The sequence below is a fragment of the Penicillium digitatum genome, chromosome 1 (assembly GCF_016767815.1).
Source record: "Penicillium digitatum chromosome 1, complete sequence".
Lineage (NCBI taxonomy): Eukaryota > Fungi > Ascomycota > Eurotiomycetes > Eurotiales > Aspergillaceae > Penicillium > Penicillium digitatum.
In genome coordinates, this window is record NC_089384.1 from 2,502,306 (window position 1) to 2,524,129 (window position 21,824).

Here is a 21,824-nt window from a genome sequence, read left to right on the forward strand (position 1 = left end):
CGCTTAGAAGGACCAGCTTATTATCTGACACTCAACCACAATGGCCGATGAAAAGAGGCAACATCCCCTCGAGAATTTGGGACGTTCTGATGAGAGAGAGGCAGCAGATCACCTTCCAGTATATACAGCAGGGCCAACGTACCCAGCAGGGCCCTCTATACAACCAAGCCGATCACCACCAGTACAAGAAACCCCTTTTGAAGCAAACCGCAAACCAATCGCAATTCCAGCCCTCACCTCCTCCTCTGACTCTCCATTCATTCGCGCATATCCACCCATTCTAATGAACTTCCAACTCCCCAAGGAATCCTTCTTCGGCTTCCTCGACCAACTGAACAAAGACATAGCCGCCAGTCCACCCCTTCAAGTCCTGGATGCAACAGGCGGGATCCTGAAGTCCGTCCCGATCCTATTCCCGCTGCACTGGATTGGGAACGCTTTCAGCAGACTCGCAACCCTAAGCAGCCAAGGCATGTCCAAAAGCCGGACAGACTCCTCCATCAAACAAGCTAATAGGGACATTTTCGGTCCGCGCGGCTTGAGAGTTGAAATTGCGAAGCTGGATGCGCTGGCACATGTCGCGAATTTCCCCATGTTAGATTCTCAGGGCAAGATCAATCGGCTGGCGCCTCTGTTTCAACAACTCCAGTACGAGGCATCCATGGCCAACGCTAGGGCTGATGAACGGCAACAGCAGGAACTTGATTTCCAGCAGAGGATTAGAACTTTACAGCCCTGGATTGCCGAGCTTGAGTTTGAGGTTTTGCCTTGGTCTTCTAAGTCTAAGTTGACGCGGTTCAACGCCTCGTTGAAGAAGCATAATGATCCAATGAATGAGGAGAGAGGGGGCATGGGCAGGCGAGGCCAGGTTCTCGTTCAAGAGACCAAACAGGAAGATGCTCCATTTAAAAAAGCTCTGTGGCTTGTGATTCGCGAGGCTGAGACGGATGAAAGGCGTCAGTTGCCTTAATCATATTCTGGACTCGATGAGGAATTCCTCATCGACGATGATGTGTCCAACGCAGAGATAGTAAGCTACGAACAGCCGGTAACATTGGCTGGCCATGACAAGGGCCAACGAAGAATTCTGTTTGTTAACTAGCAAGACATTGGATTCGTAAAGTTTCAGTGAACATACCAGAACTTTACGCGATATATCTGTATCCAATTCCAAATAGGGGTGAGAAAAACCAAGTTGGTCAAAGGAGAGATCAATGTTCCAAGGTCATTGTATGCACCAGTCAACATGAAAATATTGACAGTACACCACCTATGTTAATAAACATTGAACTGAAGCTTCCCAGGTTCAATCTTTTGAATACTCGACTCCCGAGTTCAATGAAACAGGGAATTCGTGCAAAGAAGACCCTTTTTGTGCATGGTATTCGTAGATCCGCCTAGGCCACCGCCCTACCCGGAAACCAAGAAGACACGCAACGTTCTGGTGTCAACCACCCTTCACATCTCCATTCCTTTCTCATAGTTTTCTTGGCCACATTTGTTGGGTGTCATGCTTATTTGGTGATTCTAGTGAGCTTACTTTGACATTATTTTGCGGTCTTTTTCTGCTTTGTTGATGTTTACTGACAACCCCGGTAGTCTATTTGGCTATAGGTAGTTTCTCGGTCGCTCTCTACATTTCATATTCTCAAGATGTCGTCACCTTCGCCCTCTCTGCGGAAGAGAGGCGGAAAGAAGGATGTTCACACCGCACTGCCCTCTGATATTGCCTCGACTCCTGTGTCGGTGCCAGTCAAACAAAAGTCGGAATGGGACTATTGGCTGGCCATAGTGATTCTCACCATTCTGGCTTTTGTGACACGTTTCTACCGCCTCGATTACCCTAACGAGGTTGTCTTCGATGAGGTTCATTTCGGCAAGGTACGACATTCAATGCCTTTGGTGGTGGCACAATCGCTACCAAAAAGGGGCGCCTTTTGACTAACATCAACAACTCTTGGCTAGTTCGCTTCTTACTACCTTCAACGTACCTATTTCTTCGATGTGCACCCACCTTTTGGAAAGCTGTTGTTTGCCCTTGTGGGTTGGCTTGTGGGCTTCGATGGAGGTTTCCTATTCGAGAACATCGGTGACTCTTACATCGAAAACAATGTGCCCTACCTCTCCCTCCGTGCCATGCCGGCTACTCTCGGCGCCTTGACAATTCCAGTGGTGTTCCTCATCATGTGGGAGTCTGGCTACTCTCTGCCAGCTTGTGTGCTGTCTGCCGGTCTGATGGTGTTTGACAACGCCCATGTGGGCGAGGATCGTCTGATCCTTTTGGACGCAACCCTCGTGCTGTCAATGGCGCTCAGCGTTTTGTGCTACGTCCGTTTCTATAAATTGCGTCACCAACCGTTCAGCCGGAAGTGGTGGAAGTGGCTTCTCCTGACTGGCTTCTGCATGAGCTGTGTCATCTCCACCAAATACGTCGGTTTCTTTACCTTTGTGACCATCGGTGCGGCAGTCCTCATTGACTTGTGGAACCTCTTGGATATCAACCGCGAGCAGGGAGCGCTGAGCATGATCGATTGGGGCAAGCACTTTTTTGCTCGCGCTGTTGGATTGGTTATTATCCCCTTCATGTTCTACCTGTTCTGGTTCCAAGTCCACTTTGCTATTCTCAATCGGTCTGGCCCCGGAGACGACTTTATGACTCCCGAGTTCCAGGAGACTCTTAGCGACAACCAGATGACCGCTCAGTCCGTGAGCATTCAATACTTCGACACCATTACCATGCGCCACAAGGACACCAAGGTTTTCCTCCACAGCCACTGGGACAAATACCCCTTGCGCTATGACGATGGCCGTATTTCCAGCCAGGGCCAGCAAGTCACTGGTTATCCCCACAACGACACTAACAACCAGTGGCAGATCCTGCCGGGCGAGCCTCTGGTTGACCCATCTCAGCCCGCTAGCGTGCGCAACGGCGACATTATCCAGCTCCGCCATGTTGGAACTGAGAGTTATCTCCTGACTCACGATGTTGCGTCTCCTTTCTTCCCCACCAACCAAGAGTTCACTACAGTCTCTCAAGAACTGGCTGATGGCGAGCGCCACAACGACACCCTCTTCGAGCTCAAGATTGAGTCGGGCAAGGCTGCCCAGGAGTTCCGTACTCTTGCCAGCTTGTTCAAGTTGGTCCACGTTCCGACTCGAGTCGCTTTGTGGACACACACAACTCCGCTGCCAGAGTGGGGTTACAAGCAGGCCGAAATCAACGGTAACAAGAATATCCTCCAGTCCAGCAACGCGTGGTACGTTGAGAACATTGAGAACTTGGAGGAGGATAGCCCTCGTCTTGTCAAGGAGGAGCGCAAGGTCAAGACGCTGCCTTTCCTCCGCAAGTACTTGGAGCTGCAGGGTGCCATGTTCCACCACAACAACGCTCTGACCAGCAGCCACCCCTATGCCACCGAGCCCTTCCAGTGGCCCTTCCTGTTGCGGGGTGTGAGTTTCTGGACTAAGAACGATACTCGTGAGCAGATCTACTTCTTGGGGAATCCCATTGGATGGTGGATTGCCAGCAGTATTCTTGCCGTGTTTGCGGGCATTGTTGGTGCTGATCAGCTCTCTCTTCGCCGTGGTGTTGATGCATTGGAAGAAAGTAAGTCGAACAACAGAATATCCAACTCTTTTCCCGTCCTTTTACGATGGTTATTAACACACATTCACCAGTTTGGGGTCCCGGTACGCGCTCGCGTCTGTACAACAGCACCGGGTTCTTGTTCTTATGCTGGGCTGCACACTACTTCCCCTTCTGGCTGATGGGTCGCCAGCGCTTCCTGCATCACTACCTACCCTCACACCTGGCCTCCACCATGGTATGTGGCGCACTGGTTGAATTCATTTTCAACCTGCAGCCGCTTGATCCCCGCACTGCACTTCCCCCTGTGGATGACCCCTCGGGCAAGTCCAAGGCGCGGTCGGTCAGCAGCCTGCGCCGGTTTATCACGGCCAAGGAACGTATGGGTTGCAAGTCTCTCATCGCGGGTTGGATTGCCACCCTTGTCATTCTGGCTGCCACCATCTCGGGCTTCATTTTCTATGCGCCCTTGACCTACGGTACTCCCGGCCTCGATGTGGCGGGTGTCAATGCGCGCAAGTGGCTCAACTACGATCTGCACTTTGCCAAATAAGCCCCTCGGTGGGCTCCTTGGTCCAATTCCTAGAGGATTCATTTCAAGTCGAGGGGCCGAACTGAAATTGCCCAGTCACAACTTTTGTACGATAACTTATACTCTGTGATAAAAGGCGGGTGAGAAGGTGGTTTTGTGCGATTGGAAAGATGATGGAGTATCGATATCAGCCTTTGGTACCTTGTGAAACCATCATGTATGGTGCACGTATGTGCCGTCATTCGAGTTCTCTTTCTCTTCGTCCCATCCCGATGTAGTACATCTTCCGTATCCATCAAAATTTGTCAGTCGAGTCCTGTATCACTATTGGTGGTACCGGGTTATCCGATCGTGCCAAGTAGCCTATACATCCAAGGCTGTTGTAGGATTCAATTGGAGTAGAGATGGATGTGGACAGGTGCATAGGAGATGCGAGACGAATATGCCAACGTTGATCGGGATCGGCTTCACGTGATTTACGATCGGTAACATGTGCGTAATACACTGGAGCAGATGGGATTTCATTCCATCTACGGAGTACGGAGTACTTCACCTAGTCCTCTTTAAATTTTTTTTTTAAAAAAATCTGGGCTTTGTCTTAAGATTATATGTTGTTTCCTACCCCTAGGTACATATGTCCAGACCCAACGCTTTACATTTCAACATTCCAACTGATTTTTGCCTTCTGTATTTTTTATTTTTAGACGGCCAAAAAAAAAAAAAAAAAAAAACCAGCCCACTGTTGATTTACATAGGGAGTTTTCATCCGTATACTTTACTATGTATAGTAAAGGGTTTCACATTGACCTCTGAGATCATGAAAGTGCCCAAGTTCCCCAAAGTTTAGGGGAAAATAACCAAAAAAAAAGACCTACCAAAAATTAGAATATCAATCCTCAGAGTACACAAAGTACTCAGCCCATTTCTGGACGGATACCAAAGGGACTAGGCTGTCAGTAGCGTCTTCTCTTTTTGCCTCTTCGACACATTCTCTCTCTCTTCTCTTTTCTTTTTTTTTCATTCTTTACTCCCCTTGGTGGTTTCTAGGGTCTTATTTTCAGGGTCTCTCCACTCCCCCCGTCTCCAGTTCTTATTGGTGTTTACTTTGAGAGAACTGAAACGGACATTTCCGCGTCTCACCCGACACCTATGGTGGGTTCAATTCTTTCCAGGAAAAAAAAACGCACATATTCGAGGGCCTGCAAGGAATTCGGGAATAATAATTCAACTTGTTGTGAGATGCCATCAGATCGGACAGACGCAAGACAACCCACTCTGTGGATTCCTGCCGGGCCTTTGATCGGCCGCTAGATAAACCCGTGTCGTGCTTCGTTTCACCCTGGAAGCTTCTGACTGACTTCAATTCTTACTCAGCTTAACCCCTAAGCTCTTCAAAGTTGCTTTGTTAATCTTCGGTCAATCGTTATACCTATCTATTTGGACTGATCGCTTCTTCGGCATCACTTACAGTCGACACATCACCCTCAAAAGACGACCCCTTCCCCCCAATAGGATCGTCCAAACCTTAATGAGAGAGCGGCTTCGCAAAAAAAACGCACCTGGCCGGTTATTCAAATACCTGCGTGATCTGTCAAAACAGCCACTTCCAGGCCAATGAAACTACCTAAGAGCTTTACCAGGCGGAAATCGTCCGGCAACGTTATGGAAGACGTGGAACCCCCTCACCAATCCTCCTTCCGCGTCTTTGAGCGCCCGGGGCCTCATCGGTCCACGACGAGTGGAGAGGGACTGACCAAGCCGCTGAGTGAGGGTCAAACAGTGCCGTCGATGGAGGATTCCGATAACATCTTTGCAGAGAGGGAGCGACCCCTGGACAAGAGCCGGTACGATCGCCCTTCGACCATGGATTCTCTCAGGAGACGGCTGACTGGGAACCGCGATAGTGGCAACTACGAAAGTTCTACGTCAACCAGGCTAAGCTCGTCATCCACCCTTCCATCATCAACTGAAGTCCCGCCGCCCGACGAGACCCAATCCCCGCATGCCAGAATCCTTGATGTTCCACCTCCACCACCGCTTACAAGTGCGCTGCGCGCCGCAGGACGGACTTTCTCATTCGGTGGTCGATTCAGCAGGTCAGGACCACAGGTTCCTCGGCAACAAACACCAGATGCCGCAAAGAATCGCCCTGTGACAGGGAACACCGACAGCACAGCCACTCCACCCAAGCTGCCCGATACAGATTTCGCGCTTAGCTCGCAGGATGATTTCAATAAGATGTTTGAGAATCTGGGAGCACAGGGCTCAGCAATCCGGGGATCATCCCCTAACCCGGCAAAGGTAAGACCTGCAATCGCTAGTCCAGACAAGGATGCAATACTTACAGTACCGCAGTACTCCTCGGCTCCCCCGACGCATGTTCTTTCCGACTTTCAAAGCAGTAGAGCTGCAGCCCCCGCTGCGATTAATACAGATCGATCGACTGCTGTCGAGTCACCCCCTTACTCCTGGGATCGTCGCCCGTCCGAGGAGGGCTTGCTACGTGGCCCGCAATCTCCCCCGCTGAATCAGAGCCAGTCTACCCTCGATACAGTCGTTGTTTCCCGGAAACTTTCGCCGTCTCCCAATCACTTCACCGAAGCCACCACTTCACACCGTTCCTTAGAGCGCCCCCGAGGATCGGATAGAGGAACACTGCGGAGGAGTGGGATATATTCGGCCAAGGGGGAATCCGCACCCTTTGATGACGAAGATGCCAATATGGTCCGAAAGTCTGTCATTTATGGCAAAGAAAGTACTTCGCCGTGGGCTGAGGGCAGCCCCTCTGGTGGAGCCTCGTTGATTGATAAGGGCAAAGCACCCAATTACTCTGGCCAGGTGAACTCGGAATCTGACGACATGTTTCAATACCGCCGTTCGCCTGCTCCAGCTGACAGATTGGACCCCTCCTTTGCGGATCACGCGCGGTTGGCTGTGCAATACGCGGATAGTCTCCCCAAGTCATCTTCTCCGGGTAACAAGGTGATGACTCCATCTCAGTTCGAGCACTATCGCCAGCAACAAGAACTCCTACGTTCCAATAGCAATGCGACTAAGAGCGATGACGAGTCTGATCACGAAGATTTTGACGATGAACAAGATGAGGTGGAGAAGCAACGTGAGACGGAACGTCAACGACGAAAGCAGGAGGCTCATCTCTCTGTGTATCGCCAGCAAATGATGAAGATCACAGGTCAACAAACACCCGTGCAATCGCATCGCCCGGTCATGAGTGGGGCTAGCAACAGCACGCCCAATTTGCACCCCAGTCGCCTGTCGGTACTAGGCGAGAAGTCGAACAGTGGGAAGAGTACAGAGGAGGAGGATGATGATGTGCCGCTTGGTATTCTGGCAGCGCACGGTTTCCCCAGTCAGAACCGCCCACCAACCCGCCTGAACAATGTCAGTTCCAACCCCAACCTTCGTGCATCCATGCAACCGTCGTATATATCATCGTCCAACTCTGTTTCGGGTGCCGATCCGAACGCCAGCCGGGGTAGTCTGCCACCTTTTGCAAGGAACTTACCGCGAGACCCTTACTTCGGTGCAGGTCTGGTTAACACCACCAACCGCGAATCCTTGGCGTTCGGAGGTGGTTCGACATATGGAGGATCTTCGTCCCCCGCACCTCCCCCTGGAGGTCTTGTTGGTGTCATAGCAAATGAGGAGCGGGCACGGGCAATGCGCAGAGGAAGCCCAAACACACAAGCAATGCACGAGATGGCAGGAGTACCTCGGCCGTATTCGATGATGCCCCCGCCGCCGCCGCAGCAGAACGTTACCGCCGGAGAGCAAGCTTCTATCCAGCTATCGCAGCAGATGGCCACCATGATGCAGATGCAAATGCAGTGGATGCAGCAAATGATGCAAGCGCAAGGTGGGCAGGGTCAACCAATGATGCAAGGCATGCCAATGCCTTCTATGATGATGCCTGGTGGAGCGATGGCCATGCCTCCAATGGGTTCTCCTTCTATAGCAGGACCCCAGTCCGTGGCTGGCAACCTGAGCTTCCGGCCGACGTCCCTGCCTGCAACATCTGTTCTCAATGCCCCACCCTCGCTCCCACACATTGATCAGCGTACGATGAGCATGCTGGACCCCAACATCTCAACCCGTAGGACTTGCTCACCCATGCCAAATCTATCAGGCACCCCCTTCCGCCCCAGCACCGGATATGCTGCTTCAATCGCTCCGTCCGAGCGTAGCACCGTCGGCCTGGCGCCTCGTTACCGGCCGGTATCAACCATGCAGTCCGAATCCAACTACGCGGTGGCATCGTCAAACAAGCCTTTTGGTGATGAAAACAACAACCCGTCCATGCCAATGCTTCAGTCTCATATTCCAAAATCGCATCTTGCCACTGTGACCGTCCGCCCCGTTTCGCAGAGTACTGGTGTTGAAAATCAAAAGCCCGGTTCCGAGGATGAAGAGGACGACGATGAGGCCTGGGCTGACATGGTGAAGAAACGCGAGAAGAAGAAGAGCAGCTGGAAGATGAAGCGAGGGACGTCTTCGTTCGGAGATCTGCTGAGCGCTGTGCACTAAATTCTTAGCTCTGTCTGCTTCTTCTTCCTTCCTTCCTTCCTTCTTCCTCGGCTTGACCATGAAAGCGTGCTTGCATTGCATCTGAAAAGAAACATGTCCACATTATGCTGTATAGCCTGGTTCTTTCTTTACTGCATTTCCTTTTCCGCTTCGATTTCCTATATCCCCCGCTCCCTCTACGACATGACATATGACGCACATACCATCAACTCAGAGAAGGGCTTGCCGTGCCAATTGGATATGTCGGCTCGATAATGCATCCCTAGCCCTTATCTCACATCTTGTATGTCACTTCTCGTTTCCTGTTCCGGGTTTCTTTGCCTCCTCGTGTTCAAGGTCATTCCGGTCTGGACAGAGGGGCTCGACATTTACAAGTATGAATACATATGCTTTCCTTGTGCTTTGACTTTGAGTCAATCTTTGATTTTTCAGTCCAGTCCTCTGTTTTTCTTTCTCTTGCTTTCTCATGATATCGGCGCGGGAAGAGACATGGCGTTATTTACTTGATAGGTTCTTCTATCTTTTTTTTTTCCTTTCATCCTTTATTGTGTCTTTGTGTGTTGCATTGTGTTCTTGCCAGATCGCTCTGCTTCTACTCGACTCCTTTAATACATTCCAGGCCTTGTGGCCGTTATTGCGGCTCTTCCCAAGGTTCTTTCTCTCTTTCGCTATTTCCTTTGTTTGCGTTTTGTGTTTCCTGCTTGAACAGAGGTGCATGTATACCTTAGCATGCCACAGATCTGGGTTGAGACGGGGGTTCCCCATACACCACCGCTAATATATGTTACATAAGATCATGGTTTTGTAACCTACAAAGCTACTTGGTACGAATGGCGTGCAACCATGACTTTGGCGCTAAGGGCTTCCGCTTCCTACATTGCAATCCACTGGATGAAAAATCGTAGGGAAAAAACTATGTATGTCTATCTGTGCACTGCCTGCTAGACCGACTTCAGTCCACATAAACTATGTGGTATTAGAAACCGAGGGATCGCGTTCTACCTCCTAACGGGCAATTGGTGTTGTACGTAACCATTATTAGAAGCATCCCCACAAACAAAGTCTTTCTAAAGTGAGACGACGATGAAAGTAACCGCCGGCAACTGGTCCAAAGCACATAGATCAGAAAAGGGTCACGTGACAAGGCACTCAAAAATAATCAGTCACATGATCCAAATCGATATCGACGTTGAGATGCAGCACAATATCTTCATCACTCAACGTCAACATCGAGCAAACAGACCTTTGCAAAACCAGGGCCCCAATAACCTTCTGGGATGTACTGGCTCGTTGGATTTATCTCTTTGAACTCATTTGCTATCAATAAGCACCCTTAAAAGCGTATTCCGAAGGCACACGCATCTGATCGCTGTTGTCTTAACAAATCAAAACGAGCTGGTCACCTATAAAAGGCCTTGAAATTACGTCCAGCCTTTGATTTGTTACCAACCTCTTTCTTCTGCAACCCCTCGAACTCTTGGATACATACATAAAAGCATATCCTCGAGACAGGTGTCTTGCCTTCAAACCCTTTGGCTTTTTCAAAGAAGTTATTTCGCCACCATGAATGCTCCGGATAGGTGAGTGGATGCCAGCATTTCTTAAATCTCTCAAATTCTGTTTATTTGGAGCTGCTCCTATGAAATTCGTTGTGCGTTGAATGCTGGATCTCGAATTCGGTTGAATGTCATGTGCACCACAGAACATATTCCCCCGGATTCCGGGGTAAACGCGCCTTCCTATTTCCATAATTTGCAACATGGGAAGGCGGGAAGGATATAGAGAGTGGTGATCGCGCTTTCCTCGCACCGTTGCTCCTGCCATGGGGAGCATTGCATCATGTCTACTTATCCCCCCTCCCTCTCACTGTCTTTTTCCCTGTCACTCTCTTGTTCACTCGTGGACTGTCATCTTGCTGTGCACTGTCATCTTCTTTTTCACCGTTCATCACCTTTTTTTTATCTCTACTTTGTGCAGTCATGCCTCAGAGCCCTGCCATTGTCACGGCCACTGCGGCCATCGCCAGAGAGCGTGCTGGTCGCCGCGGCCAAGGCCCCCATCCGCGCCATCCTCGCCCTTTGCTTCCTGATGATGCACCTGACGTGTCAGTTGAATCAAATCACGGATTCAATCTCCTATTTCCCTTCTTTCTGTCCTTCTTCTGCTGCATTTTCAAAATTTCTTTTCTTAAATCCGAGGAAACCTTCAGCTGATCAGGTTATCATTATAGGTATGAAGCTATCCTGCTCGCTCCTGGTGAAAGCAAGATTGACGTTGAGATCGATACCCGTAAGTTATGCTGGTCAATAGAGATCGCATAATCTTACTGACTGTATTTCTTCAGGCCTCCCTTCTGCTGCCATATTTACTTTCCGCAAAGAAGACCACACCCTTGGCAACATGCTGCGCCACCGTCTGTTGAAGACCGCTCATGTGATTTTTGCTGCCTATCGCGTAAGCAACCTGCTACATGCTCATTGTTTTCCATTTTGGAAATATTCTAACAAGACCCATTAGGTCCCCCACCCGCTGACCCCCGAGTTCCAGCTGCGTATCCAGACTGACGGCGAGGTCACCCCCCGCCAGGCGGTCATCAACGCCTCCGAGGCTCTGATCAAGGACCTCGGCATCTTGTCTCGGGAATTCACTAAGGAGTACGAACTCCGCAAGGCTGCCAACGCCGCTAACCAGCAACAGCAGAACACTGCTGAGTAAATGGTTATCAGTGACATCAAGCCTTCAATTTTATCTTCTTTTAGTAGGTCTGCAAATCTGGCGCATGGAGCAGTCGTGGTCTTTTAATGCCTTGCTTTTTTTTTCATTTTCGATTTTGACATTTATGGGAGGCCCCTTTTTTCGCGGGCCCATTTCATTTTTGCTTTCTACTGCTTTTGAGAGACTCAGCTATACCATGCTAGCTGACACTGACAACTTTCGAGCTCTAAGCTCCAAATCATCACTTTTATCCATCAATTAGTAGTTCGAGTTGTAGATCCAAAAATATCTCGGACAAATGACTAAGCACCAAATGGCCTCGCCCCTTAGCGCACGTCCGCGTTTGGCAACGGCGTCATTCGCATCCTCCTGAGATTTAAGTTCTTTGCTATTTTACATTCGTTCTTCTCGTCAAACCCTTGTTGGCCTTTCTGCATATCCTTTGCTCATGCGAGCGTGGTTTCTGTGATGTACTCCTCGTCGAATAATTTCCTCGGGGGTGCCGGTCCCGGCCAGGCACCATTCATGCAACAGCAACAACAACCCCCCTATTCGCAATTCTCTCAAGGCCAGCAGCTGCCATCAATTCAACAACCTCAGCCCACTGGATTTGCTCCGCAGCCTACTGGTATTGCTCCACAGCCGACCGGATTCGCCGGGCAGCCCTCCCCGTTCGGCAACTCGCAGCTACTGCCTCAAGCCACCGGATTCCCCGCGGGACAGCTACAGCCGCAGTTTACTGGCTTCCCCGGCACCGTGCCCCAGCAACCCCAGCAGCAACAAGCGCAAAACTTCCAACCCCAATTCACCGGATATCCTCCCCAGAACCAGGCGCAGCAGCCGCCTCCGGTGCCGCAGATACCAACACGATTCAAGACCTCAAGCGATATCGCGAACTCCTTCCAAGATGTTGCTGGCTCTGGGACCCCTCCTCAGGTACCACCAAAGACAGGATCAAAGATCCCAAACATTCGGCTTTCCTTTATAACGGCGCAGGATCAGGCGAGGTTCGAGCAGCTTTTTAAGGCAGCGGTTGGCGATAGCAAGACAATGAATGGTGGGTTTCTATACACCCAATGGGCTACGTGTAATGGCTTGTATAGCAGTACTAACCGGTCATAATAGGCGACAAAGCAAAAGATCTTTTGCTGCGCTCCAAATTGACAGGCGCTGATCTTTCTAAAATCTGGGTCTTGTCTGACACCACAAAATCCGGACAGTTGTTCTTCCCCGAGTTTGCTTTGGCCATGTACCTTTGCAACATTCGTCTCACTGGCCGCGAGCTTCCTTCTGCCCTACCCGAGACAGTCAAGAACGAGGTTTCTAGTATGGTCGACATCATCTCGTTCGATGTCCCCGACACACAGCCGGCGCCGGTTCAGCGAACCAACGTGCCCAGCTTCGATGCTCCTTTCATGGAGAACAAGTCGACGCCTCCAATCGTTCAACAGCCCGTCCCGCAGCAACCGAATAACGCCCAGCTCCTGTCACAGCTGACAGCACAACCTACTGGTTTCTTCCCTCAACAGACAGGTATCCAGCCCAACCCGACGGGCTTCCCAGGCCAGAACCAGTCCCAATTCCTTCAGTCGCAACAGACCGGGTTCATGACCAATCCGCAGGCTACTGGATATGCAGGCCCTCGGCCTCCAATGCCGCCGATGCCTACTGGTTACGGGTCGAACCTTAGCCCCGCCCAGACCGGTGGAATACAAGGTCTGAGTGTGCAGCCTACGGGATTGGTGGCGCAACCTACGGGTATCCCCGGACAATGGGGATTTATCAACACACCGGCGCAGGGTTTGCCCAATATCGATGCTATGAAGCAGCAACTCATGCCGCAGCCTGGGCGTGAAGGTGGCTTTAGTGCTGTTGGCCTTTCAGGAAATGCTAAAGTTGCCTGGGCAATTACCAAGGAGGAAAAGAAGATTTACGATGATCTTTTCCGCGCATGGGACGGTTTCCGCAAGGGCTTCATTACTGGCGAGACTGCCATCGAGATCATGGGTCAAAGTGGTCTGAATAGAAAAGACCTGGAACGAATCTGGACCCTGGCTGATCCTCATAACCGTGGCCGACTGAACATGGATGAGTTCGCTGTGGCTATGCACCTGATCTACCGTGCCCTGAACGGATACCCAGTTCCAAGCCGTCTACCACCCGAGCTTGTTCCTCCTTCTACAAGACACTTAAACGATTCAATCGGTACAGTCAAGTCTCTTCTCTCCCAGGATGCTGAGACTCGTAAAGCTACTGGGGCATTCCTGCAGCCGCAGAAGACTGGTGTCAGCTACCTCAAAGATCACTCTTTCCGTGGTGGTGCAGCAGGCTCTGCTGAGGCCAACAGAAAGGATGCTACGGTGTTCAAGAACAATGACTCCGCTGGTGGATACCGCTCTAGTGCTCGCCGTCGTGTTGCTAATGGGGCTCGTACTCCGTCACCAGCCGCCTCTGGCGCGTCAGAGGAGGAGTATTCCGTGGAACAGTTGCGGAAGAAGATCCGTGAAGCCAAAGTCATGATTGACGCTGCCGACTTTCAAGACGAGAACCGGGCCGAGGATGACGATGCTCTAGATCGCCAGGATCGCCGCGAGGCAGAGGCTCTGATGGACCGTATCCGTCGTGTACAGGACGATATCGATACCCACCCCAATGCCTCATTCCGTCAAGTGGACAGTGGGGCAGATCGCAGAGCTCTTCGTCGCCAGTTACAGTCTTTTGAAGATCAAGTGCCTCAGGTTGCATCTGATGTACGTCGTATTGAGCGTGAGATCGCGGATGCGAAGCTTGAGCTCTTTCGTCTCAAGGATGCCAGAGCACACCCCGGTGGTGCCTCTAACATCGTCGGCACTGGCCCTGGCGGTACTGTGACCGAAGCAGATCGAATTAAGGCCCGCGCACGTGCGCGCATGCAAGCTCGGGCTGCGGAGCTCTCCGGCCGCCCCGCGCCCGTGACGGAAGATGACGATGGCCAAGCGGCTCGTCGTCTGGAGTCCGAGAGCACTAACGTGAAGATTGAGCGGGAGCGCAACGAGACCATGACTCACGATGTTGAGGAAAGTGTGCGTGATTTCGCTCGCAGTTTGGAGGATAGTCTTCGGGACCAAGGCCAAAATTCCACACGTGAGCACGAAAAGCGTCGTTGGGAAGATGCATTAGGGGTTGAGGACGTCATCCGCGACTTTATCTACGACCTGAGTCGTAACGCGCGAACTGCAAATGTTCGCAAAGAAGAGTAAGTTTTTCTTGTCAATCAGGAGAGCTGTTCAATGCTGACAATTCCTAGGCGAGAGAGATCTTTCTCTGGGGTGCAGTCTCGGGAATCTCCAACGGCTGAATCTGCTCCTGCTCGCCCGTCGATGCCCCAGTCCGTGGACTCATCAAGCTCTCTTACTGGTAATACACATGAGGATCGTGTGGCGGCTGCTCGAGAGCGTGCGCAGAAGCGCATTGCTGAGCGCATGGCTGCTGCTGGTTTGAAGCCCAACGACTCCAGTGAAACTCTTGTGCAACGCCAGGAACGCGAGAGGAAGGAGCGCGAAGACCGTGTTAGACGCGCCGAAGAAGAAGATGCTAAGCGGGAACAAGAAAGACAGCGTCGCCTAGCTGAGGAACGGGGTGTGCCTAGTGATGCAGCTTCGAAGACTGCGGGCAAGAAACCACCGCCAGCGCCGCCCACCCGCAGGGCTCGGGCGGATAGTGCCGGCCAAGCCGATGGCAAGAGGGAAGATGAGTTCACTAAAATGGATCAGGCTGCCCGTGAGCAGGCCATCAAGGAAAAGCAAGAAGTTCAGGAGGCGGAGACCAAGCGTCTAGAGTGAGTAATCTACTGCTGACAAAGAGAAAATAATTGGAGTTGGCTAATACATTTACAGGGGCGAGGCCAGTCAACGCGAGCTGGAATTCCAACAGGAAAAGGATGCCCAAGCCGCTCGCCTTCGTGCACTTGAGGAACAAGTCCGCCAGGGCAAGATCAAGAAGCAGGAAGAGAAACGCCGTAGGGAAGAAGCTAGTCGCAAATCCAAAGAACAGGAAGCTATTCTTGCAGCTCAACGTGTCGAATTGGAGGCGGCCAAGGAACGTGAGCGACAGCTGCAGCGTGAACTCGAGGGACTTGACGAGCCATCGTCCGATGACGAAGGCCCTGCCGATATTACGCCTCAGTACAGCACCCCGACGCAGAGCCAAATTCTCCCCACCTCGCCTCCCGTGCCCACAATAGCTATCCCTGAACCTCCCGCCCCCGAAAGCGTGCCTAGCGAAGTGGTCTCCCTTGAAAGCAGCCGTGGTGTTCCTGCCGCCACGCTCGATGCTGAGTCCAAGAATCCATACTTCAAGATATTGGGACAGCCATCCGACCCCACCCAAGCGACCTCGCCGTCTGCCACTGCTCAGTCTACGAATCCTTTCCACCGCTTGACGCAGCAAGAGCCCATCAAATCCACCTTCACCGGGGCAGCTCCCCTGGAACGCAAGACTCGAGCCCGCCCCGAGGAAGACGATGACTGGTCCGCTGCCGGCTCCGAGTTTGATTCGTCTGATGATGAAGACGACCGTCCAACCGGCGGTAGCGCTAAACAACTTGCCAGCATCCTGTTTGGCACGATGGCGCCCCCACGTCCTCTGAGTGCTATGGGCGAAGACAGGTCTGCCTCGAAATCCGCAACCCCGGTACAAGGAAGCCCTATTGCACCTCCGCCCCCACCCCCAGCAACTCTGCCTCCTCTTCCTGCTGTACCAGGCTCTGGCGAAACTATCTCCCCATCACTCGCGCCATCTGCTGTACCTCCTCCTCCACCTCCTCCTCCCCCAGGAGCCGGTGCTCTTCCAGTTCCTCCGCCACCCCCTCCAGCTGGCATCCCACCTCCACCTGCTCCCCCAGCCGTGGCCGGTGGCGCTGTCGGCCGAGGCGCCCTCCTCGCGTCTATCCAGCAAGGTATGACCCTGAGGAAGACTCAAGTGAATGACCGCAGTACAAGCTCGTCGGCTGGACGCGTGCTGTGAAGATGAAATTGGAGGGTCTTTTTTTGGAATTTTTGTTTTGAGAGTACATACTGTACAGATGCAGAGAGGCGGGGAAAGATATGACCATGCCCGTTCTTACCTGATTCGAGGGTAAATTGACGAGGTCTATGGATAATAGGAGAAGTGGTTCGCGAGTAGTTAGCTGTGTTTCTGTACTTGTCTTGAAATACCGATCGGCTTTGTTTATTAACATCATTACCCCCGGACTTGACGGACTTAACCGAAAATTGCAGGGCTTCATCTACTGCTCCTCCCTCATTCTAGAGCTTCGAAGGTTCACTTGAAGCCGAGAGGGTAAATCCCCATCGAGCGCTTTTCGACCGTAAGTTAAAGCATTATCAGCTATCTGTTTTGGGATTATTAAATTAGTGCAGAAGTTACTTCCTCCAGCTGAAAAAGAGATGCGATTGCGTTAGATCCCCTGGCGATGGCGACGCGCAATCCCTGCTCCGTCGGTACTCCGTATATTAGACTGTTGTCTACTCCGTATGTTCAGTAGATAGTGCCTTACGAACATTTTGCTTTCCAATCTACTAAATTGACTCCGTACTGACGTAGCCGATTGATTAGTTTTCCAGAATAATAGATCGTGGGAATCTACGACATCTAAACCACCCCCCCCCCCCCCCCCCCCCCCCAAATCCGCTTCCTCGATAAACGCGCTAGCCACCAGGCCTCCTGTCTCATATTAGAACCTTGTTAGATTTTCCAATTCTCCATCTTGCATTGATGCGAACGACGTCGAGTAAAAAATGCTGTTTCGCCGCTCTACCACTGGGCAGGGATTGAATCCCGCTCAAATTATCCATGAGGACCGTGTCGGGCTATTAAGTCGACTGACCTTCCAATGGATATTTCCATTGTTATCTGTAAGTCTTTGGATTTCCCGACGTATCTATCGACACTTAAGACAAACAAATCTCATCACCATTTTGCATCAAGATCGGATACTTTCGACCTCTAACAAGAGATGATACCCGGAATCAAAATCCCACTCGTGCGGTTGCGGTGCACCAACGTATTGTCTTTGAATCCTTTCAGGACCTCTCTTATCAGCGAGCTTTTCCACTTCTCTGGGCCCTGCATGGGGCCTTCAGATTCGAATTCTGGCTGGCGGGAATTGCCATGCTGTTTGCGAACCTCCTGCAAGTGATGGCACCCTTGTTGCTAAGGTATTTTCTCGTCAGTCTATCGGATGAATCGTCATCCCACGGCAGCTCCTTGAAGTTTGTGGCCTTGCTCTTTACCACCCAGATGGGGATGAGCTTTGCTCTTGTACACTATCATTACCTGGGCGGAGTGGTTGGTGGCCAGGTGAAGGCCGTTCTTACTGCGATGGTCTTTGAGAAGTCATTGAGGCTCTCTAACAATGAAAGTACCACGTGGCCTGACGGAAAGATATCGAATCTCCTCACAGTGGACTCGCAGCGTATTGAGAGTGCTCTGCTATATGCCAACATGATTTGGAGTGAGCCAGTGGCCGTGGTCGTGGCATTGGCAATCCTGTTCTATAATCTTACCTGGAGCGCGCTGAGTGGTCTCTTACTCCTTGGAGTGGGTGCAAAAGGCCTGGAATTCAGCATGGGTTGGCTGGTATCAAGGCGCATGGCAATCAATGCCGCGGTAGATCACAGAATATTGAGCCTCTTCGAAGGACTGCGCAATATGAAATTTGTCAAATTCCATGCCTGGGAGCCATACTTCCTTCGTCGGATCTCTGATGTCAGAGCAGCCGAGGTCCAACAGCAACACAAGCTATTAAGCCTTCAGAGCACGATCATGTCGTTGTCTACTTCGCTGCCTTCGTATGCGGCCATGTTATCGTTCATTGTATTCATGACAGTCCATGGCCGGCTGACTGCCGCCGAGGCGTTTTCCTCCCTGGCACTGTTCAACTGTCTTCGCAAGCCTCTTAATATCTTGCCCATTGTGCTTAACCAACTCATCGATGCATGGGTTTCCATACAACGCATTGAATCATTCCTGAAAGCGGACGATCAACAGAAGACCATCGAGTGGGACATGAACGCCGTCGATGTTATCAAAATAACCAACGGCTACTTTTCCTGGAATCATGCTGCCGAACACAATATCTCGTCTTCTGCAATTGACGAGGAGACCAGTCTGCTGTCCGCACATGAGGAATTCAGTATGCCGGGCAGTAGGATTTCGTCGTTGGCCCTAAGTAACGTTGACTTGCAGGTCACGCCAGGAGAGCTTATCGCAGTCGCGGGGCCCGTAGGCGCAGGCAAAAGTGCCCTTCTTCTCGCTCTTGCCGGCCAGATGAGCCAAATTCGAGGCCATATCGTCCTAGGCGCTACACGATCCTTCTGCTCTCAAGTGCCATGGATTGAAAGTGGGACTGTCCAGGAGAACATTCTGTTTGGAAAACCTTTACTACAACCATGGTATGATGAGGTGGTGGAGGCGTGTGCCTTAAAGCAAGACCTCAAGACATGGGAGCATGGCGACGCTACCTACATCGGTGAGCAAGGTATTACACTATCCGGTGGCCAGAAACAACGTATCAGTCTTGCGCGAACCATATACGCAGACGCCGATCTATTGCTTCTTGATGATCCTCTATCAGCTGTGGACGCGGACGTTAGCCAGCACATCTTCAACAAAGCCATTCTTGGCTTATTGCGTCGGAAAACTTGTCTTCTGGTGACCCACCAAAGGCACATAATCACCCAATGCGACCGTGTTTTATGGCTTGAAAAGGGCCATATCAAAGCCTCTGAAAACCCATCCAATCCATCGTCTGGTGATGAATTGCTGTCACATTTGATTCCCGCGCAAAAGAATTACCAGCCAAATGACTCGAAGAATGCAGAGCATGGTGCATTGACTACTGAAGACGATAAAGCAGTACATAGCGACCAAGACCAGAGTAAGTAATAATCATGGCAAAAAAGACCTGTCGTTAAAACTAACGATCTTCTTTACAGACACGGTGATAGACAGTGAGACTCAAAAGGCGGGCAGGGTCCACGGATCCGTTTACAAAACATATCTTTCTGCTTCGGGCTCAATCTTCCATTGGCCTATTCTATTCTCCATATTGATTGTTTCGCAAATAGCTGGAATCTTCACTGGCGTTTGGCTATCATGGTGGGTGGATAACACCTTAGGGTGGGATAATCGTGCTTATATAGTTGGCTATATCCTCTTGGGGGTAGTGCAGAGCGTTCTCGCGTGGGTGTATCTCAGCCAGGCTTCATTCACCGGTTTGCGAGCCAGTGACAATCTGTTCAAGACAGCTCTCTCGAGTGTCTTATATGCGCCCATGTCATTCCACACTGCCAATCCTGTTGGCCGGCTGATGAACCTGTTCTCTAGTGATGTGAATCAGCTGGACAATGGTGTGAGTGGCTCAGTCCAGGCGTTCTTCGTGCTAGTGGGCATTGCTTTCTCTACCTTCCTACTCATCTCTGTTCAGTTCCCTCTTGTAAGTGGAACATACCAGTCGGAGGTGTGATCACATTGGCCTTGAACTAATGTAAGATCTTCACAGTTTGTGTTATCATTGCCGGTGATTGCTTCAGTTGTATCCTACACTTCCGCCTACTATCGCGCTTCGAGGCAAGAGCTGAAGCGCTTTGAAACAGTATCACGCTCTACTGTTGCAGGGAATGCCGTCGAGTGTATTGCAGGCCGTCAGACTATCCGAAGCTTCGGTGTCCAACATATTTTCCAAAGCAGATTGAGTATCGCCATCGATGAAGCAAGCAACTTTTCATATCTGATGATCGCAAGCCAGCAGTGGTTGAATCTCCGACTGGATACACTGGGCAATGTTCTCATTCTGTTTGTCGGGGCCTTGATGGTCATGTCTGACAACTCCATCCCGGCAAGCATGTCTGGGTTGTTGATGACTTATGCCCTGGCTGTCGTGCAAATCATCCCTGGGATTGTATCTCAAACCGCTGAGATTGAGAATTCCTTTATTACAGTCGAGCGAATGATACAATATGGCAATGAAATTCCGACAGAGATGTCCGTGTCGGCTAGTGTGCCACCCTCAACGTGGCCGGAAACAGGAACCATAACATGAAAGAAGTCAGCCTACGATATAAAAGTGATCATCCTCGAGCACTAAAAGACGTCAGCTTTACAATCAGTAGCGGAGAAAAGATCGGTATCATTGGGCGTACCGGTGCAGGCAAATCCTCAATTGTATCCGTCCTTTTTCGACTCTTCCCCCTGGAGCATGGGTCGGTTCTCATTGACAATGTGAACATTGCAGATTTGGACATTCATTCCTTGAGATCCAAATTAGCTATTATCCCTCAAGACCCCACTCTCTTCCAGGGCACGGTTCGAACAAACCTAGATCCATCTGGAGAATACGCAGATGATGATCTCTGCCATGCACTTCGCAAAACCAACCTTTATCCGCAAGTCCACCTTGATCGAGACGTTCAGCCAGATGGTAAGAACTTTTCTCTGGGCGAGCGACAGTTACTGGCGTTGGCACGTGTTTTGGTGCGAGACCCTCGCATCCTCGTCTGTGACGAGGCCACTTCTGCCGTCGATCAAGACACGGATCGAGCGGTGCAGCAAACCCTGCTAGAGGCATTTCAGCACCGAACAGTGATCTGCATTGCTCATCGACTGCAAACAATTATACGATATGACCGAATCTGCATTGTAGATCAAGGCAGAGTTGTTGATTTCCAGAGTCCACTTGCGTTGTTCGATTCAAATGCCGAGTTCCGCCAGATGTGTGAGCTCAATTACATCACCCGCAAGGATGTTGTTTAGTCCTGATCGGTGATCTTACCTTCGGCTTTGGAGCTTTCTTTCCTAGCTGTACTGTTGGGCATTATATAGCTATAGCGATGTTTTTTGCAGATGCTTCTTATTGATCATGTTTCGGTCGCTTTGTGCTGGCCAGAGATGCGCTTTTCCATCTCAAAACCACCAGGTATTTAATGGAATTGTGGCAAATTGAAATGCAATTAGTCGTAGATAACTTATGTAGGCAAGGTTAGGATGGAAAAAAACAATTTTAAACGACAAACACGATGATCCGAGGCTCTGGCAATGAAGCCGCCAACGAGGCGCTGTCCAGTGTGTTTTCAAAGCGCCCCCAACCGAAGATATCTCTCTGTACACCCTGCCAAACGGAAAATTGTTGAGATTGAGAGCTTCCAAGAACCCTTGTTACAAAGACAAGAATTGTGGCCATGGCCGATAGCTGATTTGCGGCAGTGGAGATGGAGCTTGCTTATGGGACCAATCTAAATGGGCCACCACGCGTCATGGGATCATTGATGAAGTCGAGGGAACTGGAAGATGCATGGGGATACACCTAAAGCTCTGAGGAACTCATCGAAACGAAAGCATTTGCTGTTCTGCTGTCATCCATTGATGACATTGATAAATTAAAAGTAGATCTATGCAGAAACTCAGAAT

The 21,824-nt window shown here is 50.8% G+C and overlaps 6 protein-coding genes across 6 annotated transcripts; all 6 read left to right on the forward strand.

The window, feature by feature from the left end:
* Positions 1–40: 40 nt before the first annotated feature.
* Pdw03_3178 (uncharacterized protein) lies at positions 41–1,614 on the forward strand (the record flags this gene model as incomplete). Its single annotated transcript, XM_014676970.2, has 3 exons — positions 41–956; positions 1,484–1,530; positions 1,600–1,614. 3 exons carry the CDS (start codon positions 41–43, stop codon positions 1,612–1,614), a joined length of 978 nt encoding a protein of 325 aa, XP_014532456.2.
* Positions 1,615–1,653: 39 nt separating this feature from the next.
* Pdw03_3179 (Mannosyltransferase PMTI) lies at positions 1,654–4,139 on the forward strand (the record flags this gene model as incomplete). The annotated part of the gene is made up of 3 exons (XM_014676969.1): positions 1,654–1,881; positions 1,966–3,607; positions 3,679–4,139. The coding sequence occupies 3 exons, from the start codon at positions 1,654–1,656 to the stop codon at positions 4,137–4,139; spliced, it is 2,331 nt and encodes a 776-aa protein (XP_014532455.1).
* A 1,641-nt stretch (positions 4,140–5,780) lies between these two features.
* Pdw03_3180 (RPB11 subunit of Eukaryotic RNA polymerase II) lies at positions 5,781–8,663 on the forward strand (the record flags this gene model as incomplete). The annotated part of the gene is made up of 4 exons (XM_066100416.1): positions 5,781–5,962; positions 6,023–6,419; positions 6,474–8,196; positions 8,266–8,663. The coding sequence occupies 4 exons, from the start codon at positions 5,781–5,783 to the stop codon at positions 8,661–8,663; spliced, it is 2,700 nt and encodes an 899-aa protein (XP_065955816.1).
* Positions 8,664–10,226: 1,563 nt separating this feature from the next.
* Positions 10,227–11,378, forward strand: Pdw03_3181 (DNA-directed RNA polymerase II subunit RPB11; the record flags this gene model as incomplete). The annotated part of the gene is made up of 4 exons (XM_014676967.1): positions 10,227–10,243; positions 10,894–10,952; positions 11,008–11,117; positions 11,181–11,378. The coding sequence occupies 4 exons, from the start codon at positions 10,227–10,229 to the stop codon at positions 11,376–11,378; spliced, it is 384 nt and encodes a 127-aa protein (XP_014532453.1).
* Positions 11,379–11,846: 468 nt separating this feature from the next.
* On the forward strand, positions 11,847–16,382 carry Pdw03_3182 (Actin cytoskeleton-regulatory complex protein PAN1; the record flags this gene model as incomplete). The annotated part of the gene is made up of 4 exons (XM_014676966.1): positions 11,847–12,435; positions 12,504–14,613; positions 14,665–15,195; positions 15,254–16,382. The coding sequence occupies 4 exons, from the start codon at positions 11,847–11,849 to the stop codon at positions 16,380–16,382; spliced, it is 4,359 nt and encodes a 1,452-aa protein (XP_014532452.1).
* A 773-nt stretch (positions 16,383–17,155) lies between these two features.
* On the forward strand, positions 17,156–21,170 carry Pdw03_3183 (Cyclic peptide transporter; the record flags this gene model as incomplete). Its single annotated transcript, XM_066100417.1, has 5 exons — positions 17,156–17,272; positions 17,346–19,296; positions 19,355–19,854; positions 19,921–20,402; positions 20,447–21,170. The coding sequence occupies 5 exons, from the start codon at positions 17,156–17,158 to the stop codon at positions 21,168–21,170; spliced, it is 3,774 nt and encodes a 1,257-aa protein (XP_065955817.1).
* Positions 21,171–21,824: the final 654 nt, after the last annotated feature.